Genomic DNA, 22,568 nt, shown 5'->3' with positions numbered 1-22,568 from the left:
CTCTATGAGGACGAGTTGCCCAGTTCCTGCAGTAGAAAAGCAGCCCCACATGATGCTGCCACCACTATGCTTCACAGTAGGGATGGTGTTAGCCATGTGATGAGCAGTGCCTCTTCTTCTCCAGATATGACGCTTGCAATTCAGGCCAAAAAGTTCAATTTTGGTTTCATCAGACTAGAGAATTTTGTTTCTGCATGTCTGAAAATCTTTAAGGTGCCCATTAGCAAGCTCCAAGCAGGCTGCCATGTGACTTTTAGCGAGAAGTGGCATCCATCTGGTCATTCTACCATAAAGGCCTGATTGATGGAGTGCGTTAGCAATGGTTGACCTTCTGGATGGTTCTGCTATCTCCACAAGGGAACACTGGAGCTCCGCCTTAGTGACCATATGGTTCTTGTTCACCACTCTGACCAAGGCCCTTCTTCCCCAATTACTCAGTTTGGTCAGACAACCAGATCAAGGAAGGGTCTTCTTCTATTTCTTCCATTTCCAAATAATTGAGACCACAGTGCTTTTCGGGACCTTCAATGCTGCTGAAATTATTTTGTATCCTTCGGCAGATTTGTGCCTTGACACAATCCGGTCTCTGAGTTCTGCAGACAATTCCTTAGACTTCATTGCTTGGTTTCTGCTCTGATATGCACTGCCAACTATGAGACTTTATTTAGACAGGTGTTTGCCATTCCAAATGATGTTCAATCAACATAATTTACCACAGGTGGACTCCATTCAAGTTGTAGAAGCAAGGATGATCAGTGGAAATCAGATGGACCTGAGCTTAAGTTTGAGTGCCATAGCCAAAGGGTGTGAATACTTATGTACCCATTATGTTTGATTGTTGAATTTTTTTATAAATTTAACCAAAATATGGTTTTATTGAGTCAGTATGGGATATTTTATGTAGATTTTTTTTTTTTCAAGAAAACTGTATTCAAATCAGCTTTAGAATAAGTCTATAACATAGCAAAATGTTGAAAACGTGAAGGGGTGTGAATACTTTCTCATCTTGTGCTAAGTTTTTTGATCGGTAGTGCTACTACTTTTGGCAGGTAGGGGTTTTTGACTTTTGAATAATGAAGCGAGACCTCATCTGAAAAACCTTAAAACACCGGTTGTGTGTGTGTGTGTGTGTGTGTGTGTGTGTGTGTGTTTATAGATATATAGATATCCATTCTCAACACCGCTTATCCTGGTAAGGGTCGTAGGGCGCTGAAGCCTACCCCAGCTGACTTTGGGCAAAAGGCGGACTACACCCTGAACTAGTTGCCAGCCAGGCACAGGGCACAAACAGACACGGACAACCATTCGCACTCACATTCACACCGTCCCTGAGTGGGAACTGAACCCACACTGCCCACACCAAAGTCAGGCTTGTGTACCACTACATGATCAGTGACTTCATATATATATATTGTAGCGTATACGGGTTAAATAAACATTTAATTAATTTAGGAGAAAAGAATGTGCTGGAAGCAATGCCTGCGTTACTACTTCTTCTTTTCCTTTCGGCTTGTCCCTTTAGGGGTCGCCACAGCGCGTCATCCTTTTCCATGTAAGCCTATCTCCTGCATCCTCCTCTCGAACACCAACTGCCCTCATGTCTTCCCTCACGACATCCATCAACCTTCTCTTTGGTCTTCCTCTCTTGCCTGGCAGCTCCAATCTCATCATCCTTCTACCAATACACTCACTATTTCTCCTCTGGATGTGTCCAAACCATTGAAGTCTGTTCTCTCTAACTTTGTCTCAAAACATCGAACCTCGGCTGTCCCTCTGATGAGCTCATTTCGAATTTTATCCAACTTGGTCACTCCGAGAGCGAACCTCAACATCTTCATTTCCGCCACCTCCAGCTCTGATTCCTGTTGTCTCTTCAGTGCCACTGTCTCTAATCCGTGTATCATGGCTGGCCTCACCACTGTTTTATACTTTGCCCTTCATCCTAGCAGAGACTCTTCTGACACATAACACACCTGACACCTTCCTCCATCCGTTCCAACCTGCTTCGACCTGTTTATTCACTTCCTGACCACACTCACCATTGCGCTGGACGGTTGACCCCAAGTATTTAAAGTCATCCACCCTTGCTATCTCTTCTCCCTGTAGCCTCACTCTTCCCCCACCCATCCTCTCATTCATGCACATATATTCTGTCTTACTTCGGCTAATCTTCATTCCTCTACTTTCCAGTTCATGCCTCCATCTTTCTAACTTTTCATCCACCTGCTCCCTGCTTTCACTGCAGATCACAATGTCATCTGCAAACATCATGGTCCACGGGGATTCCAGTCTAACCTCATCTGTCAGCCTATCAATCACCACTGCAAACAGGAAGGGGCTCAGGGCTGATCCCTAATGCAGTCCCACCTCCACCTTAAATTCGTCTGTCGCACCTACAGCACACCTCACCGCTGTTCTGCTGCCCTCGTACATGTCCTGTATTATTCTAACATACTTCTCTGCCACTCCAGACTTCTGCATGCAGTACCACAGTTCCTCTCTGGGTACTCTGTCATACGCTTTCTCTAGATCTACAAAGACACAATGTATCTCATTCTGACCTTCTCTGTACTTTTCCATCAACATCCTCAAGGCAAATAATGCATCTGTGGTAGTCTTTGTAGGCATGAAACCATACTGTTGCTCCCAAATACTCACTCCTGTCTTGAGTCTAGCCTCCAGTACTCTTTCCCATAACTTCATTGTGTGACTCATCAACTTTATTCCGATATAGTTCCCACAGCTCTGCACATCACCCTTGTTCTTAAAAATGGGCACCAGCACACTTTTGCTCCATTCCTCAGGCATCTTCTCACACGCTAGAATTCTATTGAACAAGCTGGTCAAAAACTCCACAGCCACGTCTCCGAGATACTTCCATACCTCCACAGGAATGTCATCAGGACCCACTGCCTTTCTATTTTTCATTCTCTTTAATGCCTTTCTAACTTCCCCTTTACTAATCATTGCCACTTCCTGGTCCACACCTCTTGTACTCTCACTTCCCTCTCATTTTCCTCATTCATCAACTCCTCCAAGTATTCTTTCCCATCCAGCTAGCACACTGCTGGCACCAGTCAACATATTTCCATCTTTATCCTTAATCACCCTAACCTGCTGCACATCCTTCCCATCGCTATCCCTCTGTCTGGCCAGCCTGGAAAGATCCTTTTCTCCTTCTTTAGTGTCCAACCTGCCATACATGTCATCATATGCCTCTTGTTTGGCCTTTGCCACCTCTAACTTTGCCCTGTGTCGCATCTCAATGTATTCCTTCCGCCTCTCAGTGTCCCACTTCTTCTTAGCTAACCTTTTTCCTTGTATGATTTCCTGTACTGTGAGGTTCCACCAACAAGTCTCCTTCTCTCCTTTCCTGCCAGAAGATACACCAAGTACTCTCCTGCCTGCCTCTCTGATCACCTTGGCTGTAGTGGTCCAGTCTTCTGGAAGCTCCTCCTGTCCACCGAGAACTTGTCTCACCTCTTCCCGAATAGCTGCACAACACTCGTCCTGTCGCAGCTTCCACCACATGGTTCTCTGCTCTGCCGTTGTCTTCCTAATCTTCCTCCCCACCACCAGAGTCATCTTTCACACCACCATCCTATGCTGTCTAGCCACACTCTCGCCTACCACTACCTGACAGTCGGGAACCTCCTTCAGATTACATCGTGTGCACAAGATGTAATCCACCTGCGTAGGTCTCTTGTAGGTCACCCTATGTTCGTGCCTTTTCTGGAAAAAAGTGTTCACTACAGCCATTTGCATCCTTGTTGCAAAGTCTACCACCATCTGTCCCTCCAAGTTCCTTTCCTGGATGCCGTACTTACCCATCACTTCTTCTTCATATTTCTTTCACCAACATGTCCATTACAATCTGCACCAATTACGACTCTCTCTCTGTCTGGGATGCTCAGAACTACTTCGTCTAGCTCCTTCCATAATTTCTCTTTCACCTCTAGGTCACATCCTACCTGTGGGGCATAGCCGCGAATCACATTACACATAACACCCTCAATTTCAAGTTTCAGCCTCATCACTTGATCTGATACTCTTCACCTGCAAGACATTCTTAGCCAACTCTTCTTTTAAAATAACCCCGACTCCATTTCTCTTCCCATCTACACCATGGTAAAATAATTTAAACCCTGCTCCTAAACTTCTAGCCTTACTGCCTTTCCACCTGGTCTCCTGGACACACAATATATCAACCTTTCTCCTAATCATCAACCAACTCCCGAGATTTTCCTGTCATAGTCCCAACATTCAAAGTCCCCACATTCAGTTCTAGGCTCTGTGCTTTCCTCGTCTCTTTCTGCCGAAGAACCCGCTTTCCACCTCTTCTTCGACTTCGACCCACAGTAGCTGAATTTCCAACGGCGCCCTGCAGGTTGACGGTGGCGGACGTTGTTAACTCGGGCCACGACCGATCCGGTATGGTATCCTTTGGATGAACGCTCATATTTGTTTGGCAAAGTTTTAAGCCGGGTGCTCTTCCTGACGCAACCCTCTGCATTTATCCGGGCTTCGGACCGGCCTACAGTTTGCACTGGCTTGTGCCCCCCATAGGGCTGCATTGCCTGCGTTACTTCTGGTTCAGCGTAATTTTAAATTAAACCTATTTTATCTATTAAGAGGGGCACCACATCGCTTTTTATGTGGATGAAATTTAGTAAAAGCGACGAGACTGTTATCAGTCTCGTAATCTGAAGGTTGCTACACTTTATGAAATTTTTATAAGAGTTCTTGACGGCTAGAGGTTTCTTTCCTCGAACCCACACACACACAACAATGCAGGTAGTGAATTTTAGGGAAAATTTAATGACCGAACATGGGGAATCTACAGGGAAACAATACAGAAAACACAAAACAAAGTAGAGACGAACATTGGCAAAGGAAACTGATTTGTGCTGTGAGATTGGTAGAATGAGCGTGTCGTGAATGCATATAGCTGGGGATTCCTGTTCTCGTTAATTTAAATCCAAATATGCACTAATCTGTACTTTTAGTAGACCGGAAAGGAAGAAGAAAAAGGAAAAAAGGAGGCCAAAAAGTTCCCAGGTAGGACGGCTGGAGCCCGGGAGTTCGGAGCGGCGTGTTGTTCTGGGGACCGGGGTTCAAATCCCAGCCCTGCCTGTGTGGAGTTTGTATGTTCTCCCAGTGCTTGGGTGGGTTTTCTGCAGGCACTCCGGTTTCCTCCCACATCCCAAAAACAGGCGTGGTAGGTTGATTGAAGACTTAAAATTACTCGTAGGTGTGAATGTGAGTGCGAATGGTTGTTTGTTTCTATGTGCCCTGCAATTGGCTGGCGACCAGTTCGGGGTGTACCCCGCCTCCCGCCTGAAGATAGCTGGGATAGGCTCCAGGAGCACGCGACCCTAGTGAGGATAAGCGGTAAAGAAAATGGATGGATGGATCGATTATTTCGTGGTTTAAAACCAGTGGAATAATATATTAATTATTGGATTTAAGATAACAAGACCATTTTCCTGCTTTGCATTGTCCCACGCTCATCCTCTTTAATCCCTGTAACGAATGTTTCAAGTGTTATGTGATTTGGTGAGAACCCTGTCATATTTGCATGGTGGCGTTTGTGTGGTGTGGAGTGAAAAATTTCATCTGGTTCAGTTGACAACAGATTCGACATCAGACATTCAAGTTTGCAGAAATACAGTCACTCGTGGCGTTCATGTAAAGTTTTTTAAATATTAAGTCCGGTAATGACTGTGTTTAATGAACCCGCCCCCGTCTGTAGTAACGTTCCGTCGCCTGTGGGTGTCGGGAGCACACCGTCCATTGTCCGGCTTGACTGGCCAAGTGGCGCGGTACACAGCAGGGTGGAGACGCCTTTGTTGGTGAAATACTCCGGGCTGGCTGGTGGTGGAAGTTAATTAATTTACCGTTCTAGTGCGAACTAGGTATCTTTGGTCTCCGCTTTGATGCTCCGGGTGCTGGTAATTCACTTACCAGCACCCGAAGCATCAAAACGGTAAATAAATTAACTTCTGTGTTTTGCTTCTGATGATCATGGCTGGTGATTCGCTTAGCGTCTGTTTGTGAAGTTGAGTCTCGCCACTCCGTGGTTGTCAATCTCGGCGGGAAGAGCGAGTCTTGCCGGAGACTGGGGTGCTGAGTGTCATCTTTTCATGGTGTGTCCACTACAATGTGTATGTATGTATGTATGTATGTATATATATATATATATATATCAGAATCATCTTTATTTGCCAAGTATGTCCAAAACACACAAGGAATTTGTCTCCGGTAGTTGGAGCCGCTCTAGTACAACAACAGACAGTCAATTTACAGAACACTTTGGAGACAGAAAGACATTGACAAAAAAAACAGTCACTGAGCAGTAAAGGGTTGCTAGTTATCTGGTAATGCCGGTACATTTAAAAAAAATATATATATATATACAGAACTCCAATTCCAATGAAGTTGGGACGTTGTGTTCAACAAATAAAAACAGAATACAATGATTTTCAAATCATGTTCAACCTATATTTAATTGAATACACGACAAAGACATGTAATGTTCAAACTGATAAACTTTATTGTATTTAGCAAATAATCATTAACTTTGAATTTTATGGCTGCAACACGTTTCAAAAAAGCTGGGACAGGGTCATGTTTACCACTGCGTTACATCACCTTTTCTTTTAACAACATTCAATAAACGTTTGGGAACTGAGGACACTAATTGTTGAAGCTTTGTAGGTGGAATTCGTTCCCATTCTTGCTCGATGTACAGCTTCAGCTGTTCAACAGTCCGGGGTCTCCGTTGTCGTATTCTACGCTTCATAATGCGCCACACATTTTCAATGGGAGACAGGTCTGGACTGCAGGCAGGCCAGTCTAGTACCGGCACTTTTTTACGACGAAGCCACGCTGTTGTAACACGTGCAGAATGTGGTTTGGCATTGTCTTGCTGAAATAAGCAGGGGCGTCCATTAAAAAGACGTTTCTTAGATGGCAGCATATGTTCCTCCAAAACCTGTATGTACCTTTCAGCATTAATGGTGCCTTCACAAATGCGTAAGTTACCCATGCCATTTGCACTAACACAGCCCCATACCATCACAGATGCTGGCCTTTGAACTTTGCATCCATAACAGTCCGGATGGTTCTTTTCCTCTTTGGCCCAGAGAACACGACGTCCACAATTTCCAAAAACAATTTGAAATGTGGACTTGTCGGACCACAGAACATTTTTCCACTTTGCATCAGTCCAAGATGAGCTCGGGCCCAGAGAAGCCGGCGGCGTTTCTGCGTGTTGTAGATGAATGGCTTTTGCTTTGCATAGTAGAGTTTCAAGTTGCACTTACGGATGTAGCGCCAAACTGTATTTACTGACATTGGTTTTCGGAAGTGATCCTGAGCCCCTGTGGTGATATCCTTTACACATTGATGTCGGTTTTTGATGCTGTGCCGCCTGAGGGATCGAAGGTTACGGGCATTCAATGTTGGTTTTCGGCCTTGCCGCTTACATGCAGGGATTTATCCAGATTCTCTGAACCTTTTGATGATATTATGGACCGTAGATGATGAAATCCCTAAATTCCTTGCAATTGTACGTTGAGGGATATTGTCCTTAAACTGTTCGACTATTTTCTCGCGCACTAGTTCACAAAGAGGTGTACCTCGCCCCATCTTTGCTTGTGAATGACTGAACAATTCAGGGAAGCTCCTTTTATACCCAATCATGGCACCCACCTGTTCCCAATTAGCCTGTTCCCCTGTGGGATGTTTCAAACGGGTGTTTAATGAGCATTCCTCAACTTTCTCAATCTTTTTTGCCACTTGTCCAAGCTTTTCTGGAACGTGTTGCAGCCATACAATTCTAAGTTAATGATTATTTGCTAAAAACAATAAAGTTGATCAGTTTGAACATTAAACGTCCCAACTTCATTGGAACTGGGGTTGTGTGTATGTATGTGTGTGTGTATGTTGTTTTTTTTGGTAAAGTTAAAGTTTGCATCACTAAACCCACTATCAGCAAGGCTAATAGTGATGGCTCTTTGCAAAATATGAGCTATACAAGGCATGTGTTGGAATGTCTTGCTGCAGCTATCATTGTTTGTGCACTGATTGTAGTTACTTTTTGTAGAATTCCCCATTCGTCTGCCATGGAGAGAAATTGCTCTCTGCAGTTTTCAGCATAGTGTCTGGTGATTGTCTTCTGCACAGCCGGAGCAAAAGATTGTAGATCCCATGTCCTGTCTGCAACATCAGGAATGTGTGCAGTGACACCGACATAATTTATGTTATTAACGGCAGTCCAATGATCCCCAATCAGAGCCACATATTGAGCTTTCTGCAATGAAACCAATTTTGCTCTCTTTTCGGGATCATAAAGTTGTCGAATTTTGCCTGAAATAGTCATTCTGCATAACAGTTGAAAACTTGGATCGCATGTCGCTATCTGCAGCATGTTTTCTCATCATTTGTCTTCTCCTACTATTAGTGGTCTACAGTCCAGAGCAATCGACTTTGGGAGTGAATTCGTGATTTTTCTTCCGATGTTGACTTACCAGATTTGGTCCTGAATCCGGTCACTTGCTCGAGTTTGGTTTGCAGGCAACTTTTAGAACCCGTACCGTGATTGCTCGCACTACCAGCTCTGGCTCCACATGCTTTGCATTTAGATTGTACAGGGGGGTTGAAGTTCTCTGTTGGTACACAAATTCCTTTTTTGCATAGTCTGCACAAAACCATGCTTTTATCGCTGCTTCCATTGGGTAGGTTTTATTTATTTATTTTATTTATCCATCAATCCATTTTCTGAGCCGTTCTCCTCACTAGGGTCGCGGGCGTGCTGGAGCCCATCCCAGCTATCATCGGGCAGGAGGCGGGGTACACCTTGAACTGGTTGCCAGCCAATCGCAGGGCACATACAAACAAACAACCATTCACACTCACATTCACACCTACGGGCAATTTAGAGTTGTCAATTAACCTACCATGCATGTTTTAGGGATGTGGGAGGAAACCGGAGTGCCCGGAGAAAACCCACGCAGGCACGGGGAGAACATGCAAACTCCACACAGGCGGGGCCGGGGATTGAACCCTGGTCCTCAGAACTGTGAGGCAGACGATCTAACCAGTCGTCCACCGTGCCGCCTTTATTTATTTATTTATATACATGAAATATGCCCCCCTCCTTGAGCCGTCACCTTATCGTGGTGGAGGGGTTTGTGTCTCCCAAGGATCCTACGAGCGAAGTTGTCTGGGGCTTTATGCCCCTGGCAGGGTCACCCATGGAAAACAGGTCCTAGGTGAGGGACCAGACAAAGCACGGCTCAAAGACCCCTTATGATGACGACAAAAGATGGACTCAGGTTTCCCTTGCCCGGACACGGGTCACCAGGGCCCCCCCTCTGGAGCCAGGCCTGGAGGTGGGGCTCGCAGGCGAGTGCCTGGTGGCCGGGCCTGCACCCATGGGGCCCGGCCGGGCACAGCCCTTCCCATGGGCTCACCACCTGTGGGAGGCCCCATAGCGGTCGGGTGCAGTGCGAGCTGGGCGGTGGCCAAAGGCAGGGACCTTGGCGATCCGATCCCCGGCTACAGAAGCTGCCTCTAAGGACGTGGAATGTAAGCTCTGGCAGGGAAGGAGCCCGAGCTGGTGTATGAGGTCGAGAAGTTCCGACTAGATATAGTCGGACTCACCTCCACGCACAGCTTGGGGTTAGGACACCCTAGGTCGCAGTTCGATGATCGACTTTGTGGGCGTGTCATCGGACTTGCGGCCGCATGTCTTGGACACTCGGGTGAATAGAGGGGCGGAGCTGTCAACTGATCACCACCTGGTGGTGAGTTGGCTCCGATGGTGGGGGAAGATGCTGGTCCGACGTGGCAGGCCCAAACGTATTGTGAGGGTCGGCTGGGAACGTCTGGCGGAATCCCCCGTCAGAAGGAGTTTCAACTCCCACCTCCGACAGAACTTTGCTCATGTTCCGGGGGAGGCGGGGGACATCGAGTCCTCCATTGACGTCCGTACACCATTTTTCGTTGGTCCTCCATTGCTGAGGCGGCCGACTGGAGCTGTGGACGTAAGGTGGTTAGTGCCTGTCGTGGCGGCAATGCCCGAACCCGTTGGTGTGGATGCCGTCAAGCTGAAGAAGGAGTTCTATCAGGCCTTTTTGGCCTTTGGGACTCCTGAGGCAGCTGATGGGTACCGGCTGGCCAAGCGGAATGCAGCTTTGGTGGTCGCCTTCCCATGAAGGAGCAGAGTCTGGGTTCTCTGAGGCAGGCTCTCCTAGCTCTGGGGTTGAGGTCACCGAGGTGGTTAAAAAGCTCCTCAGTGGCAAGGCCCCGGGGGTGGATGAGATTCACCCGGAGTTCCTCAATGCTCTGGATGTTGTAGGGCTGTCCTGGTTAACACGCCTCTGCAACATTGCGTGGACATCGGGGACAGTGCCTCTGGATTACCAAGATGGCGCCAACCAGTGTGGTCGCCTCGGTTACGCGCTCTCTAGTATTGTTTTTGGTTTTGTGTTTTTCGTTCGTCGGAGACATTACACGACTCACTTACACAAGGGGAGACTTGCTAACCATTAAGGAGGCTACTCCGGACTTTCTTTCACCAACTTTCGTAAATCTGCTCAGTTATTCTCCGGGGCGGTCTTCGGCGCATGGAGGCGAAGCGCGACGCCACAGAGGGAAACGAGCCGGCATCCAGGTGAAACTCCGCAAGAGAGGATACAGATTGGCGTTCCCGTCGATCCACCTCGCGAATGTACGCTCCCTACCCAACAAAATGGACGAGCTTCATCTTCTGTTAAAGACCAGTAAAGACTTCGGACGTTCCGCCGCCATGTGCTTGACGGAGACATGGCTTTGTGACGCTGTACCCGATGGCGTCGTCATGCTTCCCGGCTTCCATCTTCACCGGGCAGACATGGAGTCATCGGGGAAAACAAAGGGCAGCGGGATATGCTTCTATATCAACGAAAAATGGTGTACGGATGTCACGGAGCTCAGCACACACTGCAGCCCGCATTTGGAGTAGCTGTTTTTTAACTGTAAGCCATTCTACTCGCCGCGTGAGTTTGCATCATTCATTCTCGCTGGCGTCTAGTTTCCGCTTCAAACTCACACAAACACCACACTGCTAACGCTCGCCAAACAAGTCAACGAAATTGAAAAAAAAAACACCCGGACTCACTCCTCATTATTCTCGGGGACTTTAACAATGCTAAACTCAACCACAAACTCCCTAAATATAAGTGCCACATTGACTGTCCTATCAGGGAAAATTTTGGACCACTGCTATACTATGCTAAAAAACGTATACCGTGCCAAACTTTGTTCACCACTGGCCTCGTCTGATCACTGCTTAATTCATTTAATACCGACATACAGGCAAGAACTTAAATGTGCGAAGCCTACAGTGAAAACAGTGAAAAAGTGGACCAATGAAGCAAAGATGGAACTTCCAAGCTAATTCGACTGCACAGACTGGAGTGTCTTTGAAAATTCAGCTGGCAGCCTGGATTTATATACGGACACTGTCACATCCTATATCAGTTTCTGTGAAGAGGTTTGTGTACCAACAAAGTCATTTCGCACATTCAACAACAACAAGCCGTGGTTCACTGCCAAACTTAAGCAGCTTCGCCAAGCTAAGGAGGACGCATATCAAAGCGGGGACAGGGCCCTGTATAATCGAGCTAGAAACCAGCTGACTAAAGAAATTAACATTGCAAAGAACTATGCAGCAAAGTTGGAAAAATAGTTTAGTGCTAACAACTCTAAATCAGTCTGGCATGCATTCCAATCGCTGACCAATTACAAGCGACGATCCCCCCAAGCTGAGAACAATAGCACACTAGCCAACGAGTTGAATACCTTCTACTGCAGATTTGAAAAGGACACTTTCAAACGCTCCACCATCATTCCAGTCCCCAAGAAACCTACAATCTCGGGTCTAAATGACTACAGGCCTGTCGCCTTGACATTTGTGGTCATGAAGTCCTTTGAACGTCTCATGCTGGACCAGCTCAAGAGCATCACTGCCCCCCTGCAGTTTTCCTACTGAGCAAACAGGTCTGCGGGTGATGCAGTCAACATGGGACTGCACTTCATCCAAGAACACCTCGACAGTGCAGGGACCTACGCGAGGATCCTGTTCGTGGACTTCAGCTCAGCGTTCAAAACCATCCTCCCTGAACTCCTTTCCTCCAGGCTTCTCCAGCTCAGCGTCTCACCAGCCATCTGGCAGTGGATTTACAGCTTCCTGATGGGCAGGACACAGCAGGTGAGGCTGGGGGAGACCACCTCATCCACACGCAGAATCAGCACTGGGGCGCCCCAAGGTTGTGTCCTCGCTCCGCTGCTTTTCTCTCTCTACATGAACGACTGCACCTCAACGCACCCGGCTGTCAAACTCCTGAAGTTTGCAGATGACATCACTATCATCGGCCTCATCAAGGACGGTGACGAGTCTGCATATCGACAGGAAGTGGAGCAGCTGGAGCTGTGGTGCGGCCGACACAACCTGGAGATGAATACGCTCAAGACTGTAGAGATGATCGTGGACTTCAGGAGGCATCCTTCGCCACAGCTGCCCCTCACGTTGTCCAGCTGCCTTGTGTCAACCGTCGAGACCTTCAAATTCCTGGGAATTACAGTCTCTCAGGACCTGAAGTGGGCAACCAACATCAACTCCGTCCTCAAAAAGGCCCAGCAGAGGATGTACTTCCTGCGGCTTCTGAGAAAGCACGGCCTGCCACTGGTACTGCTGAGGCAGTTCCACACTACGGTCATCGAATCAGTCCTGTGTTCTTCCATCACAGTCTGGTTTGGTGCTGCTACAAAAAAGGACAAACTCCGACTGACAACGGACAATCAAAACTGCTGAAAGGATTGTCGGTACTCCCCTACCCACCCTTGAGGACTTGCACGCTGCCAGAACTAAAACAAGAGAGTGCAAAATCCTCTCGGACCCTCCACATCCCGGTCACCGGCTCTTCCAGCTCCTTCCCTCAGGTAGGCGCTACCGATCAATGCAAACTTGAACTAGCAGACATTCCAACAGCTTCTTTCCTCTTGCAATCAACTTCTTAAAAACCTAACCTACAATTCCATTGCAACATGCTGGCAATTTTTTGTCTTTTTGTCTTGAGTTTGTTGTCACATTTCTGTCGGGCCAATTATATATTACTCGTGCACTCACTGTAGTAGTCTCACCACGCTGCACTATTTCATATCTGTTGTTGACCAATACTGCCCACTCATGCCAGAGTAGCATCTGCTCCATTTGCACACTGACTGAGGAGTATCTGCAACATTTGCACAATCAACATTGTCCCAGATTATCGCACTACTCGCTAGAAGTCTTTGCGCCCTTTGCACAATGGTCATTGCACCGGACTCTTGCAATATTTGTCATTTCAACTGCTAGAGGACTCTGCATCTTTTTGCACAATTGTGAATGAATTTTTTTTTTTACCGGCATTACCAGATAACTAGCAACCCTTTATTGCTCAGTGACTGTTTTTCTCAATGTCTTTATGTCTCAAAAGTGCTTTGTCTGTCAATTGACTGTCTGTTGTCGTACTAGAGCAGCTCCAATTACCGTTGACAAATTCCTTGTGTGTTTTTTGGACATACTTGGCAAATAAAGATGATTCTGATTCTGATTGGCAGACTTGGGTGGTGGTGGTCCCCCTTTTTAAGAAGCGGTACAGGAGGGTGTGTTCCAACTACAGGGGGATCACACTCCTCAGCCTCCCTGATAAGGTCTATTCAGGGGTGCTGGAGAGGAGAGTCCGTCGGGAAGTCAAATCTCAGATCCAGGAGGAGCAGTGTGGTTTTCGTCCTGGCCATGGAACAGTGGCCCAACTCTACACCCTCGGCAGGGTCCTCGAGGGTGCATGGGAGTTCGCCCAACCTTTCTACATGTGTTTTGTGGACTTGGAGAAGGCGTTCGATCGTGTCCCTCGGGGGTTCCTGTGAGGGATGCTTCGGGAGTATGGGGTACCGAACCCCCTGATACGGTCCCTGTACGACTGGAGTCAAACTCTCACTGGAGCAGTTTCCAGCTGAGTGTGAAGCGGCTGGGATGAGAATCAGCACCTCTAATTCTGAGACCATGGTCCTCAGTCGGAAAAGGATGGCGTGCCCTCTCCAGGTCGGGGATGAGATCCTGCCCCAAGTGGAGGAGTTCAAGTATCTTGGGGTCTTGTTCATGAGTGAGGGAAGAATGGAACGGGAGATCGACAGGCGGATCGGTGCAGCGTCTGCAGTGATGCGTACTTTGTATCGATCCGTTGTGGTAAAGAAGGAGCTCAGCCGAAAGGCGAAGCTCTCGGTTTATCGGTTGATCTACGTTCCTACCCTCACCTATAGTCACGAGCTGTGAAAGAACAAGATCCCAGATACAAGCGGCCAAAATTAGTTTCCTCCGCAGGGTGTCCGGGGTCTTCCTTAGAGTTAGGGTGAGAAGCTCGGTTATACGGGAGGATCTCAGAGTAGAGCCGCTGCTCCTCCACATCGAGAGGAGGCAGATGAGGTAGCATCTGATTCGGATGGCTCCCTGGTGAGGTGTTCCGGGCACGTCCCACCGGGAGGAGACCCCGGGGACGACCCAGGACACGCTGGAGAGACTACATCCTTCGGCTGGCCTGGGAACGCCTCGGGATTCCCCCAGAAGAGCTGGATGAAGTGGCTGGGGAGAGGGAAGTCTGGGCGTCCCTGCTCAAGCTACTACCCCTGCGACCCGACCTCGGATAAGCGGTAGAAAATGGATGGATGGATGAAATTTGCCTCCCAACAGTCCTTCATCTGAGTCCTCTATTGTGTTAGCCGTTAGCCACATAGAGATATCCACAGATACAGTATGTATTGGTTGATACGACATGACCATTTTGAGCTCCATGCCGACAGCAATGCTAAGCTACGGAGGTTGAAGTCGTTAGCGCATTCACTGTGTGTGTATGGCAAGAAAGCCAGAAGACCAACGATGCTGGTACATTGTGCTGCATACGGTTGCGTAAAACGGCGTACAATTACAACAAGGGAACTGGGAGTCCCTTTCACATGAAGAAAAGTGTATTTAAATATATTATTTTTTGCTTTTTAAAAAAAATAAAAATGTTTATTGATAGCATACACTTTGTCATTGAAAAAAATAGTCACCCTCATGAAAATTGACTGAGGAATAAGCAAGTCACGACTTAATTTCAGTGTCCATGCATTATGGCCACATATGGCCACTATATAGGCAGTTAGCCAGGCTGCTTCATTGGACTGAATAGCTACCCATTCATATATATGGAGATATGGTTAGCCGAGATGTCTGACGTGTGTGTCAGTGTCATCGATGTACCAGGAAATCATGCACAGACAGACAAAGGTTCCGCATTTGTTTGGAAACCAAACTGCAATTAAAACACATCAATATTTTTCACGCACTAATTTTGTGTGTGTGTGCATGTATATATATTATATATCTCCATCCATCCATTTTCTGTAACGCTTCTCCTCACTAGGGTCGCGGGCGTGCTGGAGCCTATCCCAGCTATCTTCGGGCGAGAGGCGGGGTGCACCCTGAACTGGCCACCAGCCAATCGCAGGGCACATAGAAACAAACAAGCATTTGCACTCACATTCACGCCTACGGGCAGTTTAGATTCTTCAATTAACCTAACATGCATGTTTTTGGGATGTGGGAGGAAACCGGAGTGCCCGGAGAAAACCCACGCAGGCACGGGGAGAACAGGCAAACGCCACACAGGCGGGGCTGGGATTTGAACCCCGGTCCTCAGAACTGTGAGGCAGACGTGCTAACCAGTCTTCCACCGTGTATAAAGAGAGAGAGAGAGATGTGTGTATGTATGTCTGTACGGTACGTTATAGGCTGAGCTGATCATCAGGGTCGATATTCGACATTTTGGCACATATCGGAATCAGCCTTTTTACGGCAGATAATCGGGCCAAATTAAAACTAAAAAAAAAAAACTAAAATTAAAAAACAGTGCGACATAAATGAACCATAAATGTGAAATAAGGTACACACTGAATAAACTAGTGGTAACACAAACACAGAGAAATGACTACAATTAACTTAATGACCTATCAATTAACTTAATGACCTAAATTCTGGGAATTGCATTGCGTTCTTGTGGCTTGATGTCACATATGCTAACCCAAGCAGGCAGGCCCTTCACTACGACACTATGGGGTCTGTTATTTTTGCAGACTATTGACCAATATGAAGTGTTGAAAATGTTTTGCTCTCTCTGACAATACAATGTTAATGGCTCAAAAAACAAGCAATTTTTTTGGTTTCCTGAAACGTGATGGTAATATATTGTTTGGCTTCTCTTTCTAGAATTGGGCCACCCAGCAGAGTTTATTGGTGCGAGCCAAGGTTCTCAGCTGTGGGAGCACAATAAAACACCCCAGTACACACTGTCTCCTTCCTGGCCCTCCCGAATGCCCCAGAAGTTTATCCAGCAGGGAAACAGTGGCTCCCAACCAGGTAATTTATATACTGCTTAAAGCGAGAATCGATGATTTCTGTCGCCCCCTATGATGGAATTCAGCATTACAAGAAAGCCATCCGTCACTTCGAAAAGATGTCTGCTGTGCCGGAGCCGACTGTCCCCGTCTCTCCACCCCTTGCGGGTGAATATGTGACAATGTGTAATAGAGCTGTTGAAACCCCGTCTCTCCACCCCTTGCGGGTGAATATGTGACAATGTGTAATAGAGCTGTTGAAACCCGCGATGTAATACGATCTTGAGTACAATGTACAACCCCAAAATTGACTCCAAAAATCAGGGAAACCCTTCTTTCTATGTACTGTATAACGTCCATGACTTCCTATATATTTATATGCAATAAATGTGAGAAGTGATCCTCTCTTAATTGTTTTTCTGATCAATTCTGATCAGTAATATTATTCATACTAAAGATTACTGGTTCTTGTATTTAATATTGTGTCACACCCTAGTGTTTATTTTGAACACTGCAGCTTTATGGAAGTATTGTCCACCTCCCACGTGACCATTGGTACATCAGACGGCTTGCATGATGTACTGATGTACATGTAGAGGTCATGTGCACGGATAACATGTTCACTACTGGTCCAAGGTAATAATAATAAAAAGGGTTAAGACACAACGAAAGGTGGCGGAATGGTGGACAGCACATCCGCCTCACGGCTCTGAGGACCCGGGTTCAAATCCGGCCTCGCCTTTGTGGAGTTTGGATGTTCTCCCCGTGCCTGCGTGGGTTTTCTCCGGGGACTCCGATTGGATGGTGAACATTGGTGGACAGCCATTTTCAGGTCTCGCCAGAGATGCTCGATTGGCCTTAAGTCAGGGCTCTGGCTGGGCCAGTCAAGAACAGTCACAGAGTTGTTCTGAAGCCACTCCTTTGTTATTTTAGCTGTGTACTTAGAGTCATTGTCTTGTTGGAAGGTGAACTTTCGGCCCAGTCTGAGGTCCTGAGCACTCTGGAGAAGGTTTTCGTCCAGGATATCCCTGTACTTCGCCTCATTCATCTTTCCTTCGATTGCAACATGTCGTCCTGTCCCTGCAGCTGAAAAACACCCCCACAGCATGATGGTGCCACCACCATGCTTCACTGTTGGGACTGTATTGGACAGGTGATGAGTAGGGCCTGGTTTTCTCCACACACACCGCTGAGAATTAAGGCCAAAAAGTTCTATCTTGGTCTCATCCAACCAGAGAATCTTATTTCTCACCATCTTGGAGTCCTTCAGTTTTTTAGCAAACTCCATGCGGGCTTTCATGTGTCTGAGGAGAAGCTTCCATCGGGCCACTCTGCCTTAAAGCCCCGAGTGGTGGTGGGCAGCAGTGATGACTTTCTCGAACTTTCTCCCATCTCCCGACTGCATCTCTTGAGCTCAGCCACAGTGATCTTTGGGTTCTTCTTGACCTCTCTCAGCAAGGCTCTTCTCCCCTGATTGCTCAGTTTGGCCGGACGGCCAGCTCTAGGAAGGGTTCTGATAGTCCCAAACGTCTTCCATTTACGGATTATGGAGGCCACTGTGCTCTCAGGAACCTTAAGTCCAGCAGAATGTTTTTTGGAACCTTGGCCAGATCTGTGCCTTGCCACAATTCTGTCTCTGAGCTCTTTCGGCGGTTCCTTTGACCTCATGATTCTCATTTGCTCTGACATGCACTGTGAGCTGTAAGGTCTTATGTAGACAGGTGTGTGGCTTTCCTAATCAAGTCCAATCAGTATAATCAAACACTATGGTTTTTTTTGGTCATTATGGGGTGCTTTGTGTACATTTAGGGAAAAAAATGAACATGATTTTATCAAATGGCTGCAATATAACAGAGTGAAACATTTTATGGGGTCTGAATACTTTCCCCCTCACCTATGGTCACGAGCTGTGGGTCGTGACCGAAAGAACAAGATCCCGGATACAAGCGGCCGAAATGAGTTTCCTCCGCAGGGTGTCTGGGCTCTCCCTTTGAGATAGGGTGAGAAGCTCGGTCATCCGGGAGGGGCTCAGAGTCAAGCCGGTGCTCCTCCACATTGAGTGGTGCCAGATGAGGTGGCTGCGGCATCTGATTCGGATCCCTCCCGGACGCCTCCCTGCCGAGCACGTCCCGCCGGGAGGAGACCCCGGGGACGACCCAGGACACGCTGGAGAGACTACGTCCTTCGGCTGGCCTGGGAACGCCTCGGGATCCCCCGGAAGAGCTGGATGAAGTGGCTGGGGAGAGGGAAGTCTGAGCGTCCCTGCTAAAGCTACTGCCACGCGACCCGACCCGGATAGGCGGTAGAAAATGGATGGATGAATACTTTCCGTAACCACTATATGTATGTGTAAACATATACATATTTTAAATTCAAATAAACCCCCTTTAATTATCTGCTGCTGCCACTTCAGCTTGCCCACTGGCGAGTCTCTCTCGCATGTCGGTTTCCTGTTCAGTCCATCCCCTTGCCTGCACGGTGCTGCCTGACGCTGGCTGCTCATTGGTTATTCGCGGAAGATTCAGAAGTGATTAACAGAACACCGCAGCGGTTGAATTTCCGCTCCCAGCCGACTCATCTCACTCACGGCGCCAGCCAAGCGCAAAGAACAAATCATTTTATAAACTGATTCAATGGAGCACGTTCACTGTAAATATTTGTTCTTTTGAACGAAACAACACTAATTTACATCCTATCTTAGCTGCACATTGTCATCCAACTCAAAATTCCCACAATTGTGGACATTTAAGCCATATACAGTCGTCATTAAATGTGAATGACCAAACTTTGTTTCCACAGATGACACATTTTCTTCATCTTTTCTTCAGGCTCTGTGGTGCAACCGAATCCAACCTTGCCCATGGGTCCCCACGTCAGACACCCAGTGAATCTGAAGTTCATCCAGCAGAAGAAGTGAACTGCCTTTTTTTTGTTTTGTTTTATATTTTGGTTTATGGCCAGTGACACAAAAAAGTCAAATTATGTACCCTTTGCACCATTTCTATCACCAGAAATTTGAAATAACTTGTATAATTTTTGTACAGCTTTTATGTTTTATTTTTTGGGTCTCATTACATTGATTTGTGATACAAATGTCAAATATTTTAATTCCCCAATTTTGAGGGGCTCCAAAAGTGTTTTTATTTTATGTATGAAGTAAGGAGGAAAAATGTAAACATATTTTTATGGGCTTCTGTGTTTGCCATGAGATGAAAGATTTGAACAGGTACAGTATTTGATTCAAAAACAGTCTTGAGATGTCACTCTAATCATTTAGTGCCACTGTCATTAGCACGAATAAGGGAAGAATACCTATTAGGAAAAGAATAAAATCATGGCAAACCATCTTGTGTCTCGAGTTTTGGTTTATCCTTATCTTCTGTTTTCTTGGGTAACTGATCCAATGACAGAATTTCTGGGTGGAAAAGTATTTGAATTTAGATTTATGTTCACATTTTGGATTAGTTCGATTTAGCTGAGCTGTGATTGGCTATCGCCTAGTCCAGGGTCTACCCCGTGTGCAGCCCTCGATCGATATACATATACTAATATCTTAACTAACAAAGTCTGCTTGGGTAGGCTCATCCATGACCCTCATGAGGACAAGAGGTCCAGAAAGTGGATGGACAGATACAGTTTATGATTTTCATTTTAATTTGCTCTTTATGAATTTTGTCGTTATTATAAGGCTTTGTACGCCGTATGCAGCACAACTTACCGGCATCCTTGGTCTTTTGGTTTTCTTGTCATCCACACACACTTTTACCCTCCTAGGTTAGTGTTACCATTGGCGTGCAACTCAAAAGATGCGTCATGTAGTCACTAGGGATCTAACAATATTTATCTCGCGGTGCAATAATTATTGCAATTGCGTCCGAAAGCTCACGGTATTGTAGGAAGGTTCACGATACAGGATAATTGGGGCAAAGAGGCCAAAGCAGATTATACACTTTCGACAGCTTCAAATCATACATTACCGTGCACTTCTATCCCTGTCTGTCCAATGTTTGCATTCATATACTCTACCTCCAAAACAGTATTATTGCTGCAGCAATATTAAATGCTCACAATAACAAAACTCTCCATTGAGAAATTGTCTGTTCAATAATTAATAGTATTCACTGGATCACAAGATGGAGGAATGTCTAATTAAATGACCTGTTCATTTACCGCATATACTTGTGTACTTAATTGCTCCAAAAATTATATTTACAACAAATACTGTATCTTTGTTCCTCTATTTATGCCAAGTGAGGCATAGTGACAGACAGAACAAATGAATGGTCTTCTATTAGATGGCAGGAAGTAAATAGAGTAATTAATGTAGCCACTTTTGGTGACATTTTTGTTTGTTGGTGTCCTGTGAGATTTTTCAATTGTAAAATATGTTCCTTGGCTCCATAAAGGTTTGAAATCACTCCTCTAGTCATATCGTGGATTCTAATCAGTCAGGTCAAACCAACATTACATGACAGAAATAATGGGTCCTAACTTACTGTAATTAAATTACTTGATTTTTAATTAAATGACTTCACCCACACCGAAACGCTAGAGCATGATTCGACAGTTATGTCGGCCGATACCAATCAGCCCGATCAAATCGGTGTAAAGTCTATTATTCAGCCACCAGTTGTGCAATATCTCCCACTTAAAAAGACGAGAGAGGCCTGTAATTTTCATCATAGGTACGTCTCACCGATGAGAGACAAAATAAGAAAAAAATAATCCAGAACATGACATCGTCTGATTTTTAAAGAATATATTAGCAAATTCCATCCATCCATTTTCTGTACTGCTTCCTCACTAGGCTCCGCAACCCTATCTTTGGGCGAGAGGCGGGGTACATCCTGAACTGGTCGCCAGTTTATGGTGGAAAATAAGTATTTTGTGAATAACCAAAGTTAATCTCAATACCTTGTTATATACCCTTTGTAGGCAATGACAGGTCAAACGTTTTCATAAGTCTTCACAAGGTTCTCACACACTGCTGCTGGTATTTTGGCCCATTCCTCCATGCAGATCTCGAGAGCAGTTGATGTTTTGGGGCTGTCGCTGGGCAACACAGACTTTCAACTCCCTCCAGAGATTTTCTATGGGGTTGAGATCTGGAGACTGGCTAGGCCACTCCAGGACCTTGAAATGCTTCTAACGAAGCCACTACCTTGTTCCCCGTGCGGTGTGTTTGGGATCAATGTCATGCTGGAAGACCCAGCCACGTTTCTTCTTCAATGCCCTTCCTGATGGAAGGAAGTTTTCACTCAAAATCTCACGATACATGGCCCCGTTCATTATTTCCTTTACACGGATCAGTCATCCTGGTCCCTTTGCAGAAAAACAGCCCCAAAGCATGATGTTTCCACCCCCATGCTTCACCGTAGGTATGGTGTTCTTTGGATGCAACTCAGCAGCCATGGCCCAATGGTTAAAGATCATCGCCTGCCACCGTGGGGGACCTAGGTTCAAAACCCCGACTGGACCATCCGCCAACATCCCCCGGACTCACGGCTGTGGTGTCCTTGAGCAAGACACTGATACCCCGAAATGCTCCCCGGGCGCTTCAGCTGCCCCCTGCTCCAGTGTGTTCCACTAACATGTGTATGTGTTCACTGTGATGGGTTAAATGCAGAGAACAAATTTCGTGTGCATGCATGCATGTTCATGACAATAAAAGATGATTCTTCTTCTTCTTCTTCTTCTTCTTCTCCTCCTAACTCAACAAATTTAGTTTTTACCAAAAAGTTTTATTTTGGTTTCATCTGACCAGGTGACCTTCTCCCAATCCTCTTCTGGATCATCCATATTCTCTTGAGCAAACTTCAGATGAGCCTGGACATGTAGTGGCTTAAGCAGGGGGACACGTCCGGCACTGCAGGATTTGAGTCCGTGGCGGCTTAGTGTGTTACTGATGGTAGCCTTTGTTACTTCGGTCCCAGCTCTCTGCAGGTCATTCATTCTGTCCCCCAGTGTGGTTCTGGGATTTTTGCTCCTCGTTCTTGTGATCATTTTGACCCCACGGGGTGAGATTTTGAGTGGAGCCTCAGATCGAGGGAGATTATCCGTGGTCTTGTATGTCTTCCATTTTCTAATAATTGCTCCCACAGTTGATT

The 22,568-nt window shown here is 46.4% G+C and overlaps 1 protein-coding gene across 3 annotated transcripts in view; it reads left to right on the top strand.

Moving 5' to 3' along the window:
* The window catches only part of tut4 (terminal uridylyl transferase 4), a 128,765-nt gene extending 108,959 nt beyond the window's left edge, over window positions 1–19,806 (top strand). For all 3 annotated transcript variants that reach the window (XM_061780354.1, XM_061780353.1, XM_061780355.1), the window contains 2 exons: window positions 16,334–16,483; window positions 19,290–19,806. In XM_061780354.1, the coding sequence (XP_061636338.1) occupies window positions 16,334–16,483; window positions 19,290–19,349 (210 nt within the window). In that variant the 3' untranslated portion in view covers window positions 19,350–19,806. The remainder of the gene's footprint in view (window positions 1–16,333; window positions 16,484–19,289) is intronic.
* The last annotated feature ends 2,762 nt before the right edge of the window (window positions 19,807–22,568 follow it).

Source organism: Phyllopteryx taeniolatus, chromosome 7, assembly GCF_024500385.1.
Source record: "Phyllopteryx taeniolatus isolate TA_2022b chromosome 7, UOR_Ptae_1.2, whole genome shotgun sequence".
Lineage (NCBI taxonomy): Eukaryota > Metazoa > Chordata > Actinopteri > Syngnathiformes > Syngnathidae > Phyllopteryx > Phyllopteryx taeniolatus.
Note: the sequence above shows the minus strand (reverse complement) of the source record. Positions and strands in the feature narration are given on the sequence as shown.